Raw genomic sequence first — 18,889 nt, 5'->3', positions numbered from 1 at the left:
AAGAAAACATAGCAGATGCTAACTTCTGTCATCATCATCATGCTCCTCACCTTGGCACTCTCAACTCCACCGATGGAGAAGTCAGGGCCCACCGGAGGAGTCTGGTTCTCTGGTGGGCTCGTCCAATGCTGCCTAAAGCAGGCCGGGCTAAGAAAAGTGTGTGGGGGGATGTTCCAAGGAGAAATAGGGGCGGCTGGGGACCGTTTATGGACACCCGGCTGCCCCCAGGCGGCTGGGGACCGTGTGTGGACACCCGGCCGCGGGGGATGACTGGGGACCGAATATGGACACCCGGCCGCTGGGCGGCTGGGGACTGAGTATGGATTCCAGGCCGCCAACACAGCCATGACGTGGTGGCCAGATTCCGCCTCCACATGCCTAAAAGGCCCAATTTCAAGTTCAAGCAAGCAAGCAGTATGGTATTGCAGCCTGGGGCTGGGTGGGTGGCAGGCTGCATACTTGAGCTTGTATTGCAAGGAATGGGGGAGGTACAATTGAACACTGCCCTGGGACTAGAACTTGCATGGGGATAGTTGCAAGTCTGCATCTTCTGATGCGGTAAGGATCACTTATGATGGGCACACTTTTAGACAGTGACCTGGGAGTCAGAGATGTTTCCAGGGGTCTTCCCCATGCTGTTCCCTTGTCTTTTCAGCACTTTATGCATGTGTCACACAGCACATGGCCAGATAAGGTTGTAAAATGTTAAAATGACATTTCACGGTGAATGCATTTGTCATAGTTGAAAGCAATACAAAAGTGCAAAAACGCATAAAAATTGCTACTTGTGAACATAGCCGAAGGTGTGGAGGAGTATTTTTGTTTTTGGTCATTTATTTTAACTTATACACAAGTCTTTACCCTGGAAAGGATGTTACTTAACATATTTCACAGGAAAAAAGTTTCACTTTAGTTTTTGAACGTTTTATTGTGAGCCTGTAAAAGTGGCTTAATACCTCTGACCACGTTGCTGACAGCAGTGACCTGGGGGTCAGAAATGCTTTTTGGGGCGATCCCCATGCTGTCCCCATGTCATTTGAGCACTGTCACTATCGTTTTGGGCACTTGTTAGGCTTTTAAAAGACTGCCGGGGGTGCCACCGCAAAAATGCTCGAGTCTCCCATAGACTAACATTGGGCTCATTGCTCGGGTCGAGCACCCGAGTATCACGGCGAGCTCGGCTTGAGCTTCGAGCACCCGAGCATTTTAGTGCTCGCTCAACACTAAAGGTAATCCATCACTGTTGTCCAACCAGTGTGACTTCAACTTTTTGAGAGGATCCACCACACTATCTAACCAATGTGACCTCAACTCCTTGAGGGGTACTCTGGAAAAACATAACACTCAGTTGTCTCCATTTTCTGTTTTTTTTATTACTTGTGCTTGAAATATTGGTCTCTACTCCATAGGCATATATAATGTTCACTCTTATATAAATACTTATTAAAATAGTAAAAAACAAAATGTCTTAAATCGGACCCAATAATCTGTACAAGCCTTCAAATGTGATTGTGATTTTAGAATTTTTATTGGGCATCTATCCTTCCGGGACTGTTTTTGGCCTTGGTACACGGGTTATGCATCAAATAACAAAAAAAATGCCCCATTTTTTCATATTAAAGAAACTAGTCCAGACAATGGCATAGAAAAACATCAGTCCCAACCAAAGTTGTGTCCGGTCATCTGATAAAACTTCATGTTGTACGGTCGGTAAAACTCCTGGAGACGTAACAAAAGTGTCTTATCTATATCGGGATGTGGACGCCCCTTGGATTTGCCTAGACATCTTGGCTTACCACTTCCCTCCGGCTTCTTCAGACAAGGAAATCCCTTGGTTTTATTGAAGTAGAAATGTTTATCTGTTATGACCCTCTTTAACCCCAAAAAATCCTGAACTCGGCCCATTTCTGCTGCGGGGTCACTGACCAGTCTCTCCCCGCTGACAAAAAGGAATTTCGAGAGAGGGAAATATTGGAGCCAGTTCTCTAAGTGCTTAGCATAGATGCCAATACGAATGGCACTCCAGGTAGTTTCAATTGTCCCCATGCTGGTGTTTTTGAAGGCCAATGCTTGGAAGGTGGGCAATGATGGAGTTTTTGACAGAGTCTGTGTATAGTCAGAGATGGCCCTGGTCACTGGATTTCTCACCACCACGATGAGCTTTGTGTCCTTTGACATGTTGTAAATTCGTCTTGGCGCCTCTGGGGTTACAAAGTAACTCGGAGTCTTCTCCATTGTGATCTGTCCATCTAAAGTCCGAGGCATCAAGTTCCTAAGAAAAAAAAGAATAGATATAATGTGTTAGCATGGATTGAATTTATATTTTATCGAACTTCTATGAGTAAATCACTGTTAGTCTGGTGGGGAAAGCTGGCACTAAGTGTTCGATTCTTCTGCAGCACAACCACAGGAGAAATTAAGTACTACATGTGCCCATTCACATCGGATCCTCCAGAGGAAGAGAGACAGTTTTTTGTAACCACTCTCCGCTCTATCCCACAGATGAGGATCCCGAATGAAGAATCCCCCGCCTTTGTTAACTTAGGATTCCCTAATAGGGTGTATGAAGATGTTTTTTCTGATCTCGACAAAGCTTTCTAAGGGGTATTTATTGATCCAGCTGTATGGTAGGAGCCAAGTAAGAGCCATCAGAAGCCCTTGTGTTCCCCTCCAGGAGTTTTCTTTAATGTTAATGACATAAATAATTACTCCCCACCCCTAAAAAGAGTATTTTACTGTCAAGATGTTGTAACTTTTATTAATTAGTTCCTCAGATCTACTCACAGGAAAAGTCAAGTGCCAACCATATGGCCTTCATTACAATGCTATAAATATAACCTCAGCGGACATTGCCATCAAACGTTTTAATCTACCATTAGAAGAGATCTGTCCACCATTTGGTCATCCCCCGGTGTCATCAGATTAAATATAGAACAAGTTATAGTTTTACAGGCTTTTCTAATTGGGTATTACCAGCGAAAAATCAAATAGGTTTTAGCGTCTTAAAAAATGTAATCTTTATTAGAAAAACTATGATTCTTACAATTTTCCCTTAAATTGGGCGTGCGTGGGATTTTGTTAAAAGTCCAAACTGTTCAAAAAACTATTTATACAAGTTTTTTCAATTTTAATGTGACCTTTAAATTTTTTTTATGAAGGTTTTAACCATCTACAGAAATGTTTTCTTTCTTTTAAAACAAACCCAAATTGATCTGAAATGCCCGTGTGCACCTAAATGATTATCCAATGACACATGGCCAAGGTCAATTCAGGAAATACTCAGAATACAAAGAAGAGTCATGTTTTGTATTTATACAAATGATTAAACCAAAGTTTCTGTATTTTCACTTTTCTGTCGCTCTTGGGAATGGAAGACGCCTGAACGAACTGCAGCCAACTAGAATATTGTGGAAATAATAACCTACACTGGGAATTCCTGCTCCAGTAGTGGAGGGTACATGACAAGTCAATCGTTATTTTCTTGTCCTGCTCCTGGAATAAACCCTAGAACTATCGTCATCCAATACTGAACCTGTCAATCAGAACATAGATAGAGTAATGATATGTAGGTACTATACCCAAGCCTCATTTACTGTATATAGTCATCAACAATAACTTGTGCAATATAACTACTATAATACTGCTCCTATGTACAGGAATATAACTACTATAATACTGCTCCTATGTACAAGAATATAACTACTATAATACTGCTCCCTATGTACAAGAATATAACTACTATAATACTGCCCCTATGTACAAGAATATAAATACTATAATACTGCCCCTATTTACAAGAATATAAGTACTATACTACTGCCCCTATGTACAAGAATATAACTACTATAATACGGCCCCCTATGTACAAGGATATAACTAATATAATACTGCCTCCTATGTACAAGAATATAACTACTATAATACTGCCCCCTATGTACAAGAATATAACTACTATAATACTGCCCCCTATGTACAAGAATATAACTACTATAATACTGCCTTCTATGTACAAGGATATAACTACTATAATACTGCCCCCTATGTACAAGAATATAACTACTATAATACTGCCCCCTATGTACAAGAATATAACTACTATAACACTGCCCCTATGTACAAGAATATAAGTACTATACTACTGCCCCTATGTACAAGAATATAACTACTATAATACTGCCCCCTATGTACAAGGATATAACTACTATAATACTGCCCCCTATGTACAAGGATATAACTACTATAATACTGCCCCCTATGTACAAGGATATAACTTGTAGTGCCGGCGTCCCTGCCCTCTGCTAGGCAGGGACGCTGTTCCCCTCACCGCTCTGCTCCGAGCCCGGCGTCCCTCTCCCGCTCTGCTGGCAGCGCGCGCTCCTTCCCGGCCACTGTGCTTAGGGGGCGCGCGCGCGCCCTCCCTCCCTCTTAAAGGGGCCGCGCGCGCCGTCCTAAGGAGTCCCCGGCCAATGGCCGGAGGACTTTACCGTATATAAGGCACCTCCTCCAAAATGGAGGTGCCCGAGCAATGTTGTTTGCACCTGTGTCTCACCTGTGCTTCAGCCCTCAGGTCCCGTTGCCAGTTACCTGCCAGTTACCTGCCAGATTCCTGCCTGATTACTTGCTACCTGCCTGCTAGTCTGAGGTCCGACGGTCTGCCTTACTAATCCTGTCAGTCTGTCTAAGGACCAGCCTGCCCGCTCACCTGGGAGCGCACATCTGATACCTGCCAGCTTGTCTGAGGTCCGACGGTCTGCCTTACTAATCCTGTCAGTCTGTCTAAGGACCAGCCTGCCCGCTCACCTGGGAGCGCACATCAGCTACCTGCCTGCCTGCCTGAGGTCCGACGGTCTGCCTTCCAACTCCTGTCAGTCTGTCTATGGACCAGCTTGCCCGCTCACCTGGGAGCGCACATCTGCTATCTGCCTGCTAGCCTACCTGGAGGCTCCGCCGTCACGTGCTGTGACCACCTGCCTGTCCAGTGACTCCTGCCCGCTCACCTGGGAGCGCTCTTCTGCTACCTGTCTGTTTGCCTACCTGGAGGCTCTGCCGTCACGTGCTGTGACCACCCGCCTGTCCAGAGACTTCTGCCCGCTCACCTGGGAGCGCTCATCTGTCGCCTGTCCGCTGGTCTTCCTGTAGGCTCCGCCGTCACATGCTGTGACCACCCGTTCATCCAGAGACTCTCGCCTGCTCACCTGGGAGCTCCCGTCTATCTTCAGCCGCCACAGGTCGTACCAACCCTATACCTAGAGACTGCCCCGGTCACTTGCCGTGACCTCCAGCCCGTTCACTCAGAGACTGTCCCGTTAACTCAGAGACTGTCCCGTTCACTCAGAGACTGTCCCGTTCACCTGCTGAGACTTCCAGCCCGTCTTCCCTGGTCGCCACCCGCTCCCTTACAAGGACCGCCTCCTTGTATAGTAGCTCTGAGGTTCCGCCTCCCAAACCCGTTACAGTTTGCTCGGGCCATGGAACCCGGTGGCACCCAAGCTCCCTCGCTCTCGGACCTGTGTCATGAACTGTCCCGTCAAAGGTCCCAACAGGAGTCCATCCTGGGTCACCTGCGGAATGTCAATACTCGCCTGGACACTCTGACTGCTCCACCAGCAACCTCCGCCAGTGCCATGTCTCGCAATCCGGCAGCTCCGCTGCCCACTAATACCATGGTATCCTACCCTGGACCCCGGCTTTCTGCACCTCCTCGCTTCGGAGGCGACTCCGCCCAGGCTCGGGGCTTCATAAATCAGTGCACCCTGCACTTTGAACTTTTGTCCCACCAGTTTAACTCCGACCGAGCCAAAATTGCATTCATCATGTCCCATCTCACCGGGGAGGCCCTGGCCTGGCTAAATCCTCTATGGGAGAGAGGAGACCCCCTGGTGTCCAACTTGCCTGCTTTTCTCACGGCTTTCCGGAAAGTCTTCGACGAACCCGGACGGAAGACCTCATCCGCATCATCGTTGCTACGCCTCCGCCAGGAGAGTCTCACCGTGGGCCAATATGCCATACGGTTCCGTACCCTTGCCTCGGAGCTGGCCTGGGATAACGACGCTCTGGTTTCCGTCTTCTGGGAGGGTCTGTCCGGCCGTATTAAAGATGAACTTGCCGGTCGGGACATTCCTACCACTCTCGATGACTTAATAACTCTTGCCACCCGGATTGACCTACGGTTCCTGGAGCGTGCCAGAGAGGTCACCCGTGAGAGGAGGTTACCACGTCTAGCTCCTACTTTTCAGAAACCCGTCACTCCTTCTGTCTCTAACCAGGTACACCCTCCTGAGCCTATGCAGGTCGACCAGACCAAGATGGTCAAGACCTGTCAGGACTTACGTCGTGCCGAGGGGACCTGCTTCTACTGTGGCAGTAAGGAGCACCGGATCCGTGCCTGCCCGGAGAGATCGGGAAACGCCTGTGTCTAGGTTCGCTCAGAGAGGTCCACCTAGACAAGAATAAATCCTCTCCATCCCTGCTGTTGTCAGTTTCAATCGTCTACGGGGAGAACCGTTATTTCGAACTAGCCCAACTGGACTCTGGAGCAGCCGGGAATCTTATTTCACAGTCCCTGGTAGAGAAATACCGCATCCCCACCAAACCTCTGGCTGTACCCTTGTCTGTTGCTGCCGTGGATGGGGGGCTCTTACCACGCCCCATCCAACTCATCACCGAATCCATAACTCTGCAGGTGGGAATGCTGCATTCTGAAAGTATCTCCTTCCATGTTCTGCCTGGACTCTCTCACGCCCTCTTGCTAGGCCTACCTTGGCTCCAGAGACATGCACCCGTTCTTGACTGGCAGACCGGAGAAGTCCTTCGCTGGGGACAGGGCTGCCATAAGACCTGTCTGGTTTCCGTTCATCCCGTCCGTCCTTCTCCTACCCCAGCTAATCTACCTGGACTTCCGATTCCTTATTGGTCTTATGCTGATGTCTTTAATAAAAAGGAGGCAGAGACACTACCCCCTCATAGACCATACGACTGTCCTATCGACCTGTTACCTGGTACTTCTCCTCCCCGTGGGCGTATTTATCCATTATCCGCTGCTGAGACCCGGTCGATGTCCAAATATATTGAGGAAAATCTGGCCAGGGGATTCATTCGGAAATCTACCTCCCCGGCGGGAGCAGGCTTCTTTTTCGTCAAAAAGAAGGACGGCTCTCTCCGTCCCTGTATAGACTATAGAGGCCTTAACCAGATCACGGTGAAGAATAAGTACCCCCTTCCGCTCATTCCGGAGTTATTTGATCGTCTGAGGGGGGCTAGAATCTTCACCAAACTGGACCTCCGTGGGGCGTACAACCTGGTCCGTATCCGTCAGGGGGATGAATGGAAGACGGCATTCAACACCCGGGACGGCCACTATGAATATCTGGTAATGCCCTTTGGTCTCTGTAACGCTCCTGCCGTCTTTCAAGAGTTGGTCAATGACATCTTCCGGGACCTTCTCTACTCCTGCGTAGTGGTGTACCTGGACGACATCTTGGTCTTCTCTCCGGATCTCCAGACTCACCGGAGGGACGTTCGTCAGGTCCTGCTCAGGCTCAGGCAGAACCATCTCTACGCTAAATATGAGAAGTGCCTCTTTGAGCAGACCTCGCTTCCGTTTCTGGGCTACATTATCTCTCAGACCGGCCTACAAATGGATCCTGAGAAACTGTCTGCTATCGAGAAATGGCCCCGACCAGAGGGGTTGAAGGCTATTCAACGGTTCCTGGGCTTCGCCAACTATTACCACCTCTTCATCCCGCACTTCTCTTCCCGGACTGCCCCAATTTCCGCACTCACCCATAAGGGTACTAATCCCAAAGAGTGGCCGCCCGAAGCAGAGGAGGCCTTTCTTTCCCTAAAACAGGCCTTCTCTTCCGCCCCGGTGTTGCATCGCCCGGACGGCAACAAGCAGTTCTTCCTGGAAGTTGACGCCTCCTCCTCTGGAGCCGGAGCGGTACTTACTCAAAAATCATCTTCCGGGAGAATGGTAACTTGTGGCTTCTTCTCCAAACTCTTCTCCTCTTCTGAGCGCAACTATTCCATAGGAGACCGAGAGTTATTGGCCATCAAACTGGCGTTGGAGGAGTGGCGTTACCTACTCGAGGGGGCTCTTCATCCGGTAATAATTTACACTGACCACAAGAACTTGGCTTACCTCCAGCATGCCCAGAGACTTAACCCGCGCCAAGCCCGGTGGTCCTTGTTTTTTGCTCGTTTTGATTTTGTTCTTCATTTTCGCCCGGCTGACAAAAACGTCAAAGCAGACGCCTTGTCCCGATCCTTTCTGGTGTCCGATCTCGAGGAAGAACCTAAACATATCATCGATCCCGCCAGAGTAATGCAGGTGGCTCCCGTGAGTCTAAATCGTCTCCCTCCCGGTAAGACGTTTGTTTCAGTACCTGATCGGGAGAAGATCCTACACTGGGGCCAATCGTCTAAACTAGCTGGCCACGCCGGTCAGAAAAAGACCCTCCAGCTTATTGCCCGGCACTATTGGTGGCCTACCTTGCACAAGGACATAATAGACTTTGTTTCTGCCTGTGTGTCCTGCGCTCGCAACAAAGTCCCGAGACATCTGCCAGCCGGACGCCTCCTTCCGCTTCCTGTACCTGCTGCCCCCTGGCAGCATATAGCAATGGACTTTATAACTGATCTCCCCGTCTCTGCCGGTTGTACGGTCATTTGGGTGGTCGCTGACCGCTTTTCCAAGATGGCTCACTTTATTCCCCTGCCAGGCCTTCCGTCTGCACCCGAGCTGGCTAAAGATTTTATCCGCCACATCTTCCGTCTTCATGGCCTGCCCCTCCACATCGTGTCGGATCGTGGGGTACAGTTCACCTCACGTTTCTGGAGAGCCACTTGTAAACTGCTAGACGTCACCCTGGACTTCTCCTCCGCTTACCACCCACAGTCCAATGGTCAAGTGGAGCGGATCAATCAGAACCTGACCAGTTACCTCTGGCACTTCGTTAATGCCCACCATTCTGACTGGGTGGATCTCCTACCATGGGCCGAGTTCTCTTATAATAATCACGAGAGCGAATCCTCCTCCAAATCCCCGTTTTTTGTAGTCTTTGGTCAGCATCCTCGGATTCCTTTTCCTGTCTCCACCTCTGTGGACAACCCGGCTGCGGAATCTCTCGTTAGCAAATTTTCCTCCATATGGGAGAGTACCCGGTCCGCACTCCTTCTGTCATCCGAGCGTATGAAAAGACACGCTGACAAAAAACGCCTGGATCCTCCACAATTTCGTCCAGGAGATAAAGTCTGGCTCTCATCTAAATATGTTCGACTCAAGATACCTTCTTACAAGTTAGGGCCTCGGTTCATCGGCCCTCTGGAGGTCATCAGTCAGATCAACCCGGTGGCCTATAAATTGAAACTCCCGGCCAACTTACGGATCCCCAACTCTTTCCATGTATCTCTCCTCAAACCCGTGGTGCTTAACTCTTTTTCCAAGTCTACAGGTACGCCTCCTGCTCCGGTTTCTGCTGAGGACGAGTTTGAGGTAGAGAACATTCTTGCCACCAAAAGGGTAAGAGGAAAGACCTTTTTTCTGGTAGATTGGAAGGGGTTTGGTCCTGAGGAGAGAACGTGGGAGCCCCAGGAGAACATCCATGCCCCTCTCATCCTAGCTAAATTTCTATCTGGCCTAAAAAAGGGGGGGCCTAAAGGGGGGGGTACTGTAGTGCCGGCGTCCCTGCCCTCTGCTAGGCAGGGACGCTGTTCCCCTCACCGCTCTGCTCCGAGCCCGGCGTCCCTCTCCCGCTCTGCTGGCAGCGCGCGCTCTTTCCCGGCCACTGTGCTTAGGGCGCGCGCGCGCGCGCCCTCCCTCCCTCTTAAAGGGGCCGCGCGCGCCGTCCTAAGGAGTCCCCGGCCAATGGCCGGAGGACTTTACCGTATATAAGGCACCTCCTCCAAAATGGAGGTGCCCGAGCAATGTTGTTTGCACCTGTGTCTCACCTGTGCTTCAGCCCTCAGGTCCCGTTGCCAGTTACCTGCCAGTTACCTGCCAGATTCCTGCCTGATTACTTGCTACCTGCCTGCTAGTCTGAGGTCCGACGGTCTGCCTTACTAATCCTGTCAGTCTGTCTAAGGACCAGCCTGCCCGCTCACCTGGGAGCGCACATCTGATACCTGCCAGCTTGTCTGAGGTCCGACGGTCTGCCTTACTAATCCTGTCAGTCTGTCTAAGGACCAGCCTGCCCGCTCACCTGGGAGCGCACATCAGCTACCTGCCTGCCTGCCTGAGGTCCGACGGTCTGCCTTCCAACTCCTGTCAGTCTGTCTATGGACCAGCTTGCCCGCTCACCTGGGAGCGCACATCTGCTATCTGCCTGCTAGCCTACCTGGAGGCTCCGCCGTCACGTGCTGTGACCACCTGCCTGTCCAGTGACTCCTGCCCGCTCACCTGGGAGCGCTCTTCTGCTACCTGTCTGTTTGCCTACCCGGAGGCTCTGCCGTCACGTGCTGTGACCACCCGCCTGTCCAGAGACTTCTGCCCGCTCACCTGGGAGCGCTCATCTGTCGCCTGTCCGCTGGTCTTCCTGGAGGCTCCGCCGTCACATGCTGTGACCACCCGTTCATCCAGAGACTCTCGCCTGCTCACCTGGGAGCTCCCGTCTATCTTCAGCCGCCACAGGTCGTACCAACCCTATACCTAGAGACTGCCCCGGTCACTTGCCGTGACCTCCAGCCCGTTCACTCAGAGACTGTCCCGTTCACTCAGAGACTGTCCCGTTCACTCAGAGACTGTCCCGTTCACCTGCTGAGACTTCCAGCCCGTCTTCCCTGGTCGCCACCCGCTCCCTTACAAGGACCGCCTCCTTGTATAGTAGCTCTGAGGTTACGCCTCCCAGACCCGTTACATAACTACTATAATACTGCCCCCTATGTACAAGAATATCTATATATATAATTGTCTTATCCCGTCTGTCTGTCTGTCTGTCTATCTGTCTGTCCAGGAAATCCCGCGTCGCTCATTGGTCCGGCAGCCGCCAATCAGCGCCGCGGGATTTCTGAAAAAAGATGGCGGCCGTTAGCGGCTCATCTGCGGGACGGAGCTCAGCGGCGATGCAGCCGGGAGATGAGCGCCGCGAGGCGCTCATCTCCCGGCCAGTAACAACAGAAGGACCCCGACCGCCGGAACCATCTGCGGGACGGAGATGCAGCTGGGAGATGAGCGGCGCGAGGCGCTCATCTCCCGGCCGGTAGCAGCGGAAGGACCGCCGGCGTCGCTGACCTCCATGCGGAAGGGAAGACTGGGGAGCGGCGCTGCGGGTCGGGATACTTCTGCTGCGAGCGCCCGCTCATGTCCCGGGTTCTCGCAGCCGAAGTAGCCGCACAGGCAGCCGCTCCCCGGTCCTCACCAAGACGATTCGATGATTGGTCGTGGTCTTCGGACCCGACCAATCACAGATCTTAGCGCAAAAGTTAAATACCGCTGTGCTGATTGGTCGCGGACGCTGCCCACGACCAATCACCGATTTGGGCTCCACATTTAAATATCGGCCGCGACCAATCAGCACAGTGGTGTTTAAATGTGGAATCAAGATCGGTGATTGGTCGCGGCCGATATTTAAATTTGGCGCACAAATCGGTGATTGGTCGCGGGCCAAGACCGCGACCAATTACCGATTTGTACGGCACATTTAAATAGCGGCCGCGACCAATTGGATGTCAGCGCCGCTCCCCGGTCCTCCCTTCACACCCTAGCCGCATGGATGTCAGCGGCGCTGCCTGTGCAGATACTTCTGCTGCGAGAACCAGGGACATGAGCGGGCGCTAGCAGCAGAAGTATCCCGACCCGCAGCGCCGCTCCCCGGTCCTCCCTTCACACCCTAGCCGCTGATGTCCCCACAGTATCCGCATGGTGTTACTAAGGTCCGGACATTTGTGTTAAAAATCGCTGATTGGTCGTTGGCACTGCCCGGACCTTTGTAACACCATGCGGATACTGTGGGGAGATCAGCGGCTAGGGTGTGAAGGGAGGACCGGGGTGCGGCGCTGCGGGTCGGGATACTTCTGCTGCGAGCGCCCGCTCATGTCCCTGGTTCTCGCAGCAGAAGTATCCGCACAGGCAGCGCCGCTCCCCGGTCCTCCCTTCACACCCTTGCCGCTGATGTCCCCACAGTATCCGCATGGTGTTACTAAGGTCCGGACATTTGTGTTAAAAATCGCTGATTGGTCGTTGGCACTGCCCGGACCTTTGTAACACCATGCGGATACTGTGGGGAGATCAGCGGCTAGGGTGTGAAGGGAGGACCGGGGTGCGGCGCTGCGGGTCGGGATACTTCTGCTGCGAGCGCCCGCTCATGTCCCTGGTTCTCGCAGCAGAAGTATCCGCACAGGCAGCGCCGCTCCCCGGTCCTCCCTTCACACCCTTGCCGCTGATGTCCCCACAGTATCCGCATGGTGTTACTAAGGTCCGGACATTTGTGTTAAAAATCGCTGATTGGTCGCGGGCGCTGCCCGCGACCAATCACCGATTTGGGCGCCAAATTTAAATATCTGCCGCGACCAATCACCGATCTTGGCTCCAGATTTAAACACCGCTGTACTGATTGGTCGCGGACGATATTTAAATTTGGCGCCCAAATCGGTGATTGGTCGCGGGCAGCGCCAGCGACCAATCAGCGATTTTTAACACAAATGTCCGGACCTTAGTAACACCATGCGGATACTGTGGGGACATCAGCGGCTAGGGTGTGAAGGGAGGACGGGGAGCGGCGCTGCGGGTCGGGATACTTCTGCTGCTAGCGCCCGCTCATGTCCCTGGTTCTCGCAGCGGAAGTATCCGCACAGGCAGCGCCGCTGACATCCATGCGGCAAGGGTGTGAAGGGGGGAGCGGCGCTGCCTGTGCGGATACTTCCGCTGCGAGAACCAGGGACATCAGCGGGCGCTCGCAGCAGAAGTATCCCGACCCGCAGCGCCGCTCCCCGGTCCTCCCTTCACACCCTAACCGCTGATGTCCCCACAGTATCAGCATGGTGTTACAAAGGTCCGGACATTTGTGTTAAAAATCGCTGATTGGTCGCTGGTGCTGCCCGCGACCAATCACCGATTTGGGCGCCAAATTTAAATATTGACCGCGACCAATCACCGATATTGGCTCCACATTTAAACACCGCTGTACTGATTGGTCGCGGACGCTATTTAAATGTGGCGCCAAAATCGGTGATTGGTCGCGCCCAGCGTCAGCGACCAATCAGCACAGCGGTGTTTAAATGTGGAGCCAAGATCGGTGATTGGTCGCGGCCGATATTTAAATTTGGCGCCCAAATCGGTGATTGGTCGCGGGCAGCGCCAACGACCAATCAGCGATTTTTAACACAAATGTCCGGACCTTTGTAACACCATGCGGATACTGTGGGGAGATCAGCGGCTAGGGTGTGAAGGGAAGACCCGGGAGCGGCGCTGCGGGTCGGGATACTTCTGCTGCGAGCAGTCGCTCATGTCCCGGGTTCTCGCAGCGGAAATAGCCGCACAGGCAGCGGTGCTCCCCAGTCCTCACTAATACGATTCCGCTCCCCGCTCCTCACCAATACGATTCGCTGATTGGTCGCGCTCTCCGCACGCGACCAATCAGTGATCTTGGCGCTAAAGTTAAACACCGCTCTGCTGATTGGTCGCGGCCGCTGCCCGCGACCAATCACCGATTTCGGCGCCACAATTAAATAGCGGCCGCGACCAATCACCGATCTTGCCGCCACATTTAAACACTGCTGTGCTAAATCTCGCTGATTGGACACGGCTGGCGTCCGCGACCAATCAGCGAGCTTGGCGCCAAATTTAAACAACGCTCTGCTGATTGGTCGCGGACGCCAGACGCGTCCAATCAGCGAGATTGGCGCCAAATTTAAACAACGCTCTGCTGATTGATCGCGGTCGCTGGCCGAGATCAATCAGCAGTATTGCCGCAAAATTTAAACAACGCTCTGCTGATTGGTCGCGGCCGGCGACCAATCAGCGATTTTGGCGCCAAATTTAAACCCCGCTCTGCATCGCTCTGCTGATTGGTCGCGGTCGCCGGCCGCGACCAATCAGCAGTATTGTCGCCAAATTTAAACACCTCTTTGCTGATTGGTCGCGGTCGCGACTAATCAGCGATTTTGGTGCAAAATTTAAACACGCTCTCCATTCCTCACTAACACGGTTCGCTGATTGGTCGCGGCCGCCGCCCGCGACCAATCAGCGATTTTGGCGCCAAATTTAAACACCGCTCTGCTGATTGGTCGCGGATGGCGGCCGCAACCAATCAGCGAGATTGGCGCCAAATTTAAACAACGCTCTGCTGATTGGTCGAGGCCGGCGACCGCGACCAATCAGCAGAGCGATGCAGAGCGGGGTTTAAATTTGGCCCCAAAGTCGCTGATTATTCGCGTCTGACGGCCGCGACCAATCAGCAGAGCGTTGTTTAAATTTTGCGCCAAAATCGCTGATTGGTTGCGGCCGCCATCCGCGACCAATCAGCAGAGCGGTGTTTAAATTTGGCGCCAAAATCGCTGATTGGTCGCGGGCGGCGGCCGCGACCAATCAGCGAGATTGGCGCCAAATTTAAACACCGCTCTGCTGATTGGTCGCGACTAATCAGCGATTTTGGTGCCAAATTTAAACACGCTCTACAGTCCTCACTAACACGGTTCGCAGATTGGTCGCAGCCGCCGCCCGCGACCAATCACCGATATTGCCGCCAAATTTAAACACCGCTTTGCTGATTGGTCGCGGTTGCCTAACGTGACCAATCAGCGATTTGGGCGCCAAATTTAAACGCCGCTCTGCTAATTGCACCCCGTCGGCCGCATACCTATTCTAGAATACCCGATGCGTTCGAATCGGGCCACCATCTAGTATCTACTATAATACTGCTCCTATGTACAAGAATATAACTACTATAATACTGCTCCCTATGTACAATAATATAACTACTATAATACTGCCCCATTTACAAGAATATAACTACTATAATATTGCCCCTATGTACAAGAATATAACTACTATAATACTGCCCCTATGTACAAGAATATAACTACTATAATACTGCCCCCTATGTACAAGAATATAACTCCTATAATACTGTTCCCTATGTACAGGAATATAACTACTATAATACTGCCCCTATGTACAAGAGTATAACTACTATAATACTGCCCCTATATACAAGAATATAACTACTATAATACTGCTCCCTATGTACAGGAATATAACTACTATAATATTGTTCCCTATGTACAGGAATATAACTACTATAATACTGCTCCTATGTACAAGAATATAACTACTATAATACTGCTCCTATGTACAAGAATATAACTACTATAATACTGCTCCTATGTACAAGAATATAACTACTATAATACTGCTCCTATGTACAAGAATATACAGTGGTTGCCAAAAGTATTGGCACCCCTGCAATTCTGTCAGATAATACTCAGTTTCTTCCTGAAAATGATTGCAATCACAAATTCTTTGGTATTATTCTCTTCATTTAATTTGTCTTCAATGAAAAAAACACAAAAAAAATTGTCCTAAAGCCAAATTGGATATAATTCCACACCAAACCTGAAAAAGGGGGTGGACAAAAGTATTGGCACTGTTTGAAAAATCATGTGATGCTTCTCTAATTCGTGTAATTAACAGCACCTGTAACTTACCTGTGGCACCTAACAGGTGTTGGCAATAACTAAATCACACTTGCAGCCAGTTAACATGGATTAAAGTTGACTCAACCTCTGTCTTGTGTCCTTGTGTGTACCACATTGAGCATGGAGAAAAGAAAGAAGACCAAAGAACTGTCTGAGGACTTGAGAAACCAAATTGTGAGGAAGCATGAGCAATCTGAAGGCTACAAGTCCAACTCCAAAGACCTGAATGTTCCTGTGTCTTCCGTGCGCAGTGTCATCAAGAAGTTTAAAGCCCATGGCACTGTGGCTAACCTCCCTAGATGTGGACGGAAAAGAAAAATTGACGAGAGATTTCAACGCAAGATTGTGCGGATGGTGGATAAAGAACCTCGACTAACATCCAAACAAGTTCAAGCTGCCCTACAGTCCGAGGCTACAACAGTGTCAACCCGTACTATCCGTCGGCGTCTGAATGAAAAAGGACTGTATGGTAGGATACCCAGGAAGACCCCACTTCTTACCCCGAGACATAAAAAAGCCAGGCTGGAGTTTGCCAAAACTTACCTGAGAAAGCCTAAAACGTTTTGGAAGAATGTTCTCTGGTCAGATGAGACAAAAGTAGAGCTTTTTGGGAAAAATCATCAACATAGAGTGTACAGGAAAAAAAAGAGGCATTCAAAGAAAAGAACACGGTCCCTACAGTCAAACATGGCGGAGGTTCCCTGATGTTTTGGGGTTGCTTTGCTGCCTCTGGTACTGGACTGCTTGACCGTGTGCATGGCATTATGAAGTCTGAAGACTACCAACAAATTTTTCAGCATAATGTAGGGCCCAGTGTGAGAAAGCTGGGTCTCCCTCAGAGGTCATGGGTCTTCCAGCAGCACAATGACCCAAAACACACTTCCAAAAGCACTATAAAATGGTTTGAGAGAAAGCACTGGAGACTTCTAAGGTGGCCAGCAATGAGTCCAGACCTGAATCCCATAGAACACCTGTGGAGAGATCTCAAAATGGCAGTTTGGAGAAGGCACCCTTCAAATATCAGGGACCTGGAGCAGTTTGCCAAAGAAGAATGGTCTACAATTCCAGCAGAGCATTGTAAGAAACTCATTGATGGTTACCGGAAGCGGTTGTTCAGTTATTTTGGCTAAAGGTTGTGCAACCAAGTATTAGGCTGAGGGTGCCAATACTTTTGTCTGGCCCATTTTTGGAGTTTTGTGTGAAATGATCAATGATTTGATTTTTCCTTCATTCTCTTTTGTGTTTTTTCCTTGCAAGCAAAATAAATGAAGATAATAATACCAAAGAATTTGTGATTGCAATCATTTTCAGGAAGAAACTGAGTATTATCTGACAGAATTGCAGGGGTGCCAATACTTTTGGCCACCACTGTAACTACTATAATACTACCCCCTATGTACAAGAATATAACTACTATAATACTGCCCCTATGTACAAGAATATAACTACTATAATACTGTCCCTATATACAAGAATATAACTACTATAATACTGCCCCTATGTACAAGAATATAACTACTATAATACTGTTCCCTATGTACAGGAATATAACTACTATAATACTGCTCCCTATGTACAAGAATATAACTACTATAATACTGCCCCCTATGTACAAGAATATAACTTCTATAATACTGCTCCCTATGTGCAAGAATATAACTACTATAATACTGCCCCCTATGTACAGGAATATAACTACTATAATACTGCCCCTATGTACAAGAATATAACTACTATAATACTGCCCCCTATGTACAAGAATATAACTACTATAATACTGCCCCCTATGTACAAGAATATAACTACTGTAATACTGCTCCCTATGTACAAGAATATAACTACTATAATACTGCCCCCTATGTACAAGAATATAACTACTATAATACTGCCCCCTATGTACAAGAATATAACTACTGTAATACTGCTCCCTATGTACAAGAATATAACTACTACTAGATGGTGGCCCGATTCGAACGCTTCCGGTATTCTAGAATAGGTATGCGGCCGACGGGGCGCAATTAGCAGAGCGGCGTTTAAATTTGGCGCCCAAATCGCTGATTGGTCGCGTTAGGCAACCGCGACCAATTAGCAAAGCGGTGTTTAAATTTGGCGGCAATATCGATGATTGGTCGCGGGCGGCGGCCGCGACCAATCTGCGAACCGTGTTAGTGAGGACTGGAGAGCGTGTTTAAATTTGGCACCAAAATCGCTGATTAGTCGAGGCCGCCGGCGCTGATTGGCCGCTGCCGGACCAATGAGCGACGCGGGATTTCCTGGACAGACAGACAGATAGACAGACAGACAGACGGGATAAGACAATTATAAGACAATTATATAGTAGATAATACTGCTCCCTATGTACAAGAATATAACTACTATAATACTGCCCCCTATGTTCATTTAATTTCCGTCCCTTTGGCTGTCCCTGACCTCAGGTAGAACTGAGTCAGCCAAAGGGCTAAATGTGGACTGTTTAGGTTTTATTTATATAGGATTCATATTTTATAACATATGATTCAGATAAAAAAAAATGGCGTGCATGTAATCATCTGGTTTATAGACGTCTTCCCAAGCACTTGTGCACTTCTGCTGCATTTAGGGGAAAAGCAGAGGCCTTTCATGTTTAATAGCAGGAATTATAGTTTGTAAAGCGAAGTTTAGAGGCTTTGTACAATGTTAGACGGCATCTGTAGAGCTCTTTCATGGGTAATAAACCAGACAATGCACAGGTGGTCCGAAGGTACATAAAATACACTGTACTATAACTAAAACCATGCCAACCTCAGTAAGATTGTGCCTGTATAGTGCCAAGGGAACTATACCTTTTACCCAAGTTATATGCATGATGCAGCCATCTTCTATACTTGTTTACCTTTAATCCTTTAATTAATTAATCCTAGTTGTCTGAATTAAAGGGGTACTGGCTGAACACATGACTTGTATACAGACTGTAACTGATATATGATCAAATTTTTTTACCTGCATTCACCACTAGGGGGAGATCACCGTATACAGATTCATACAGCTCTTCAATAAAAGCTGTATAAAATCTATATTAAGCGACCTACCCCTAGTAGTTGCTGTATGAAACCACATGCAGTGACTTCCTCCTAGTGGTGGGTGTATACATCGTTATGCAATGCACTTTCTCTAGTGGTGGCTGTATAAATCCATAAACAGTGATCTCCTCGTAGTGGTGGCTGTTTAAATCTATATACAGTGAGCTCCTCCTAGTGGTAGCTGTGTAAATCCATATGTA

The 18,889-nt window shown here is 49.5% G+C and overlaps 1 protein-coding gene across 1 annotated transcript in view; it reads right to left on the bottom strand.

Annotated features, from left to right (window-relative positions):
• Positions 1-1,348: 1,348 nt before the first annotated feature.
• Positions 1,349-18,889, bottom strand: part of HS3ST6 (heparan sulfate-glucosamine 3-sulfotransferase 6) — a 74,060-nt gene continuing 56,519 nt past the window's right edge. The window contains exon 2 of the mRNA XM_073645971.1: positions 1,349-2,272. Coding sequence (XP_073502072.1) covers positions 1,654-2,272 — 619 coding nt within the window. The 3' untranslated portion in view covers positions 1,349-1,653. The remainder of the gene's footprint in view (positions 2,273-18,889) is intronic.

This window comes from Phyllobates terribilis, unplaced genomic scaffold, assembly GCF_046119375.1.
Source record: "Phyllobates terribilis strain yellow unplaced genomic scaffold, ASM4611937v1 Scaffold_9__5_contigs__length_417890890, whole genome shotgun sequence".
Lineage (NCBI taxonomy): Eukaryota > Metazoa > Chordata > Amphibia > Anura > Dendrobatidae > Phyllobates > Phyllobates terribilis.
The sequence above is the reverse complement of the archived record's forward strand: the minus strand, read 5'-3'. Positions and strand labels throughout refer to the sequence as shown.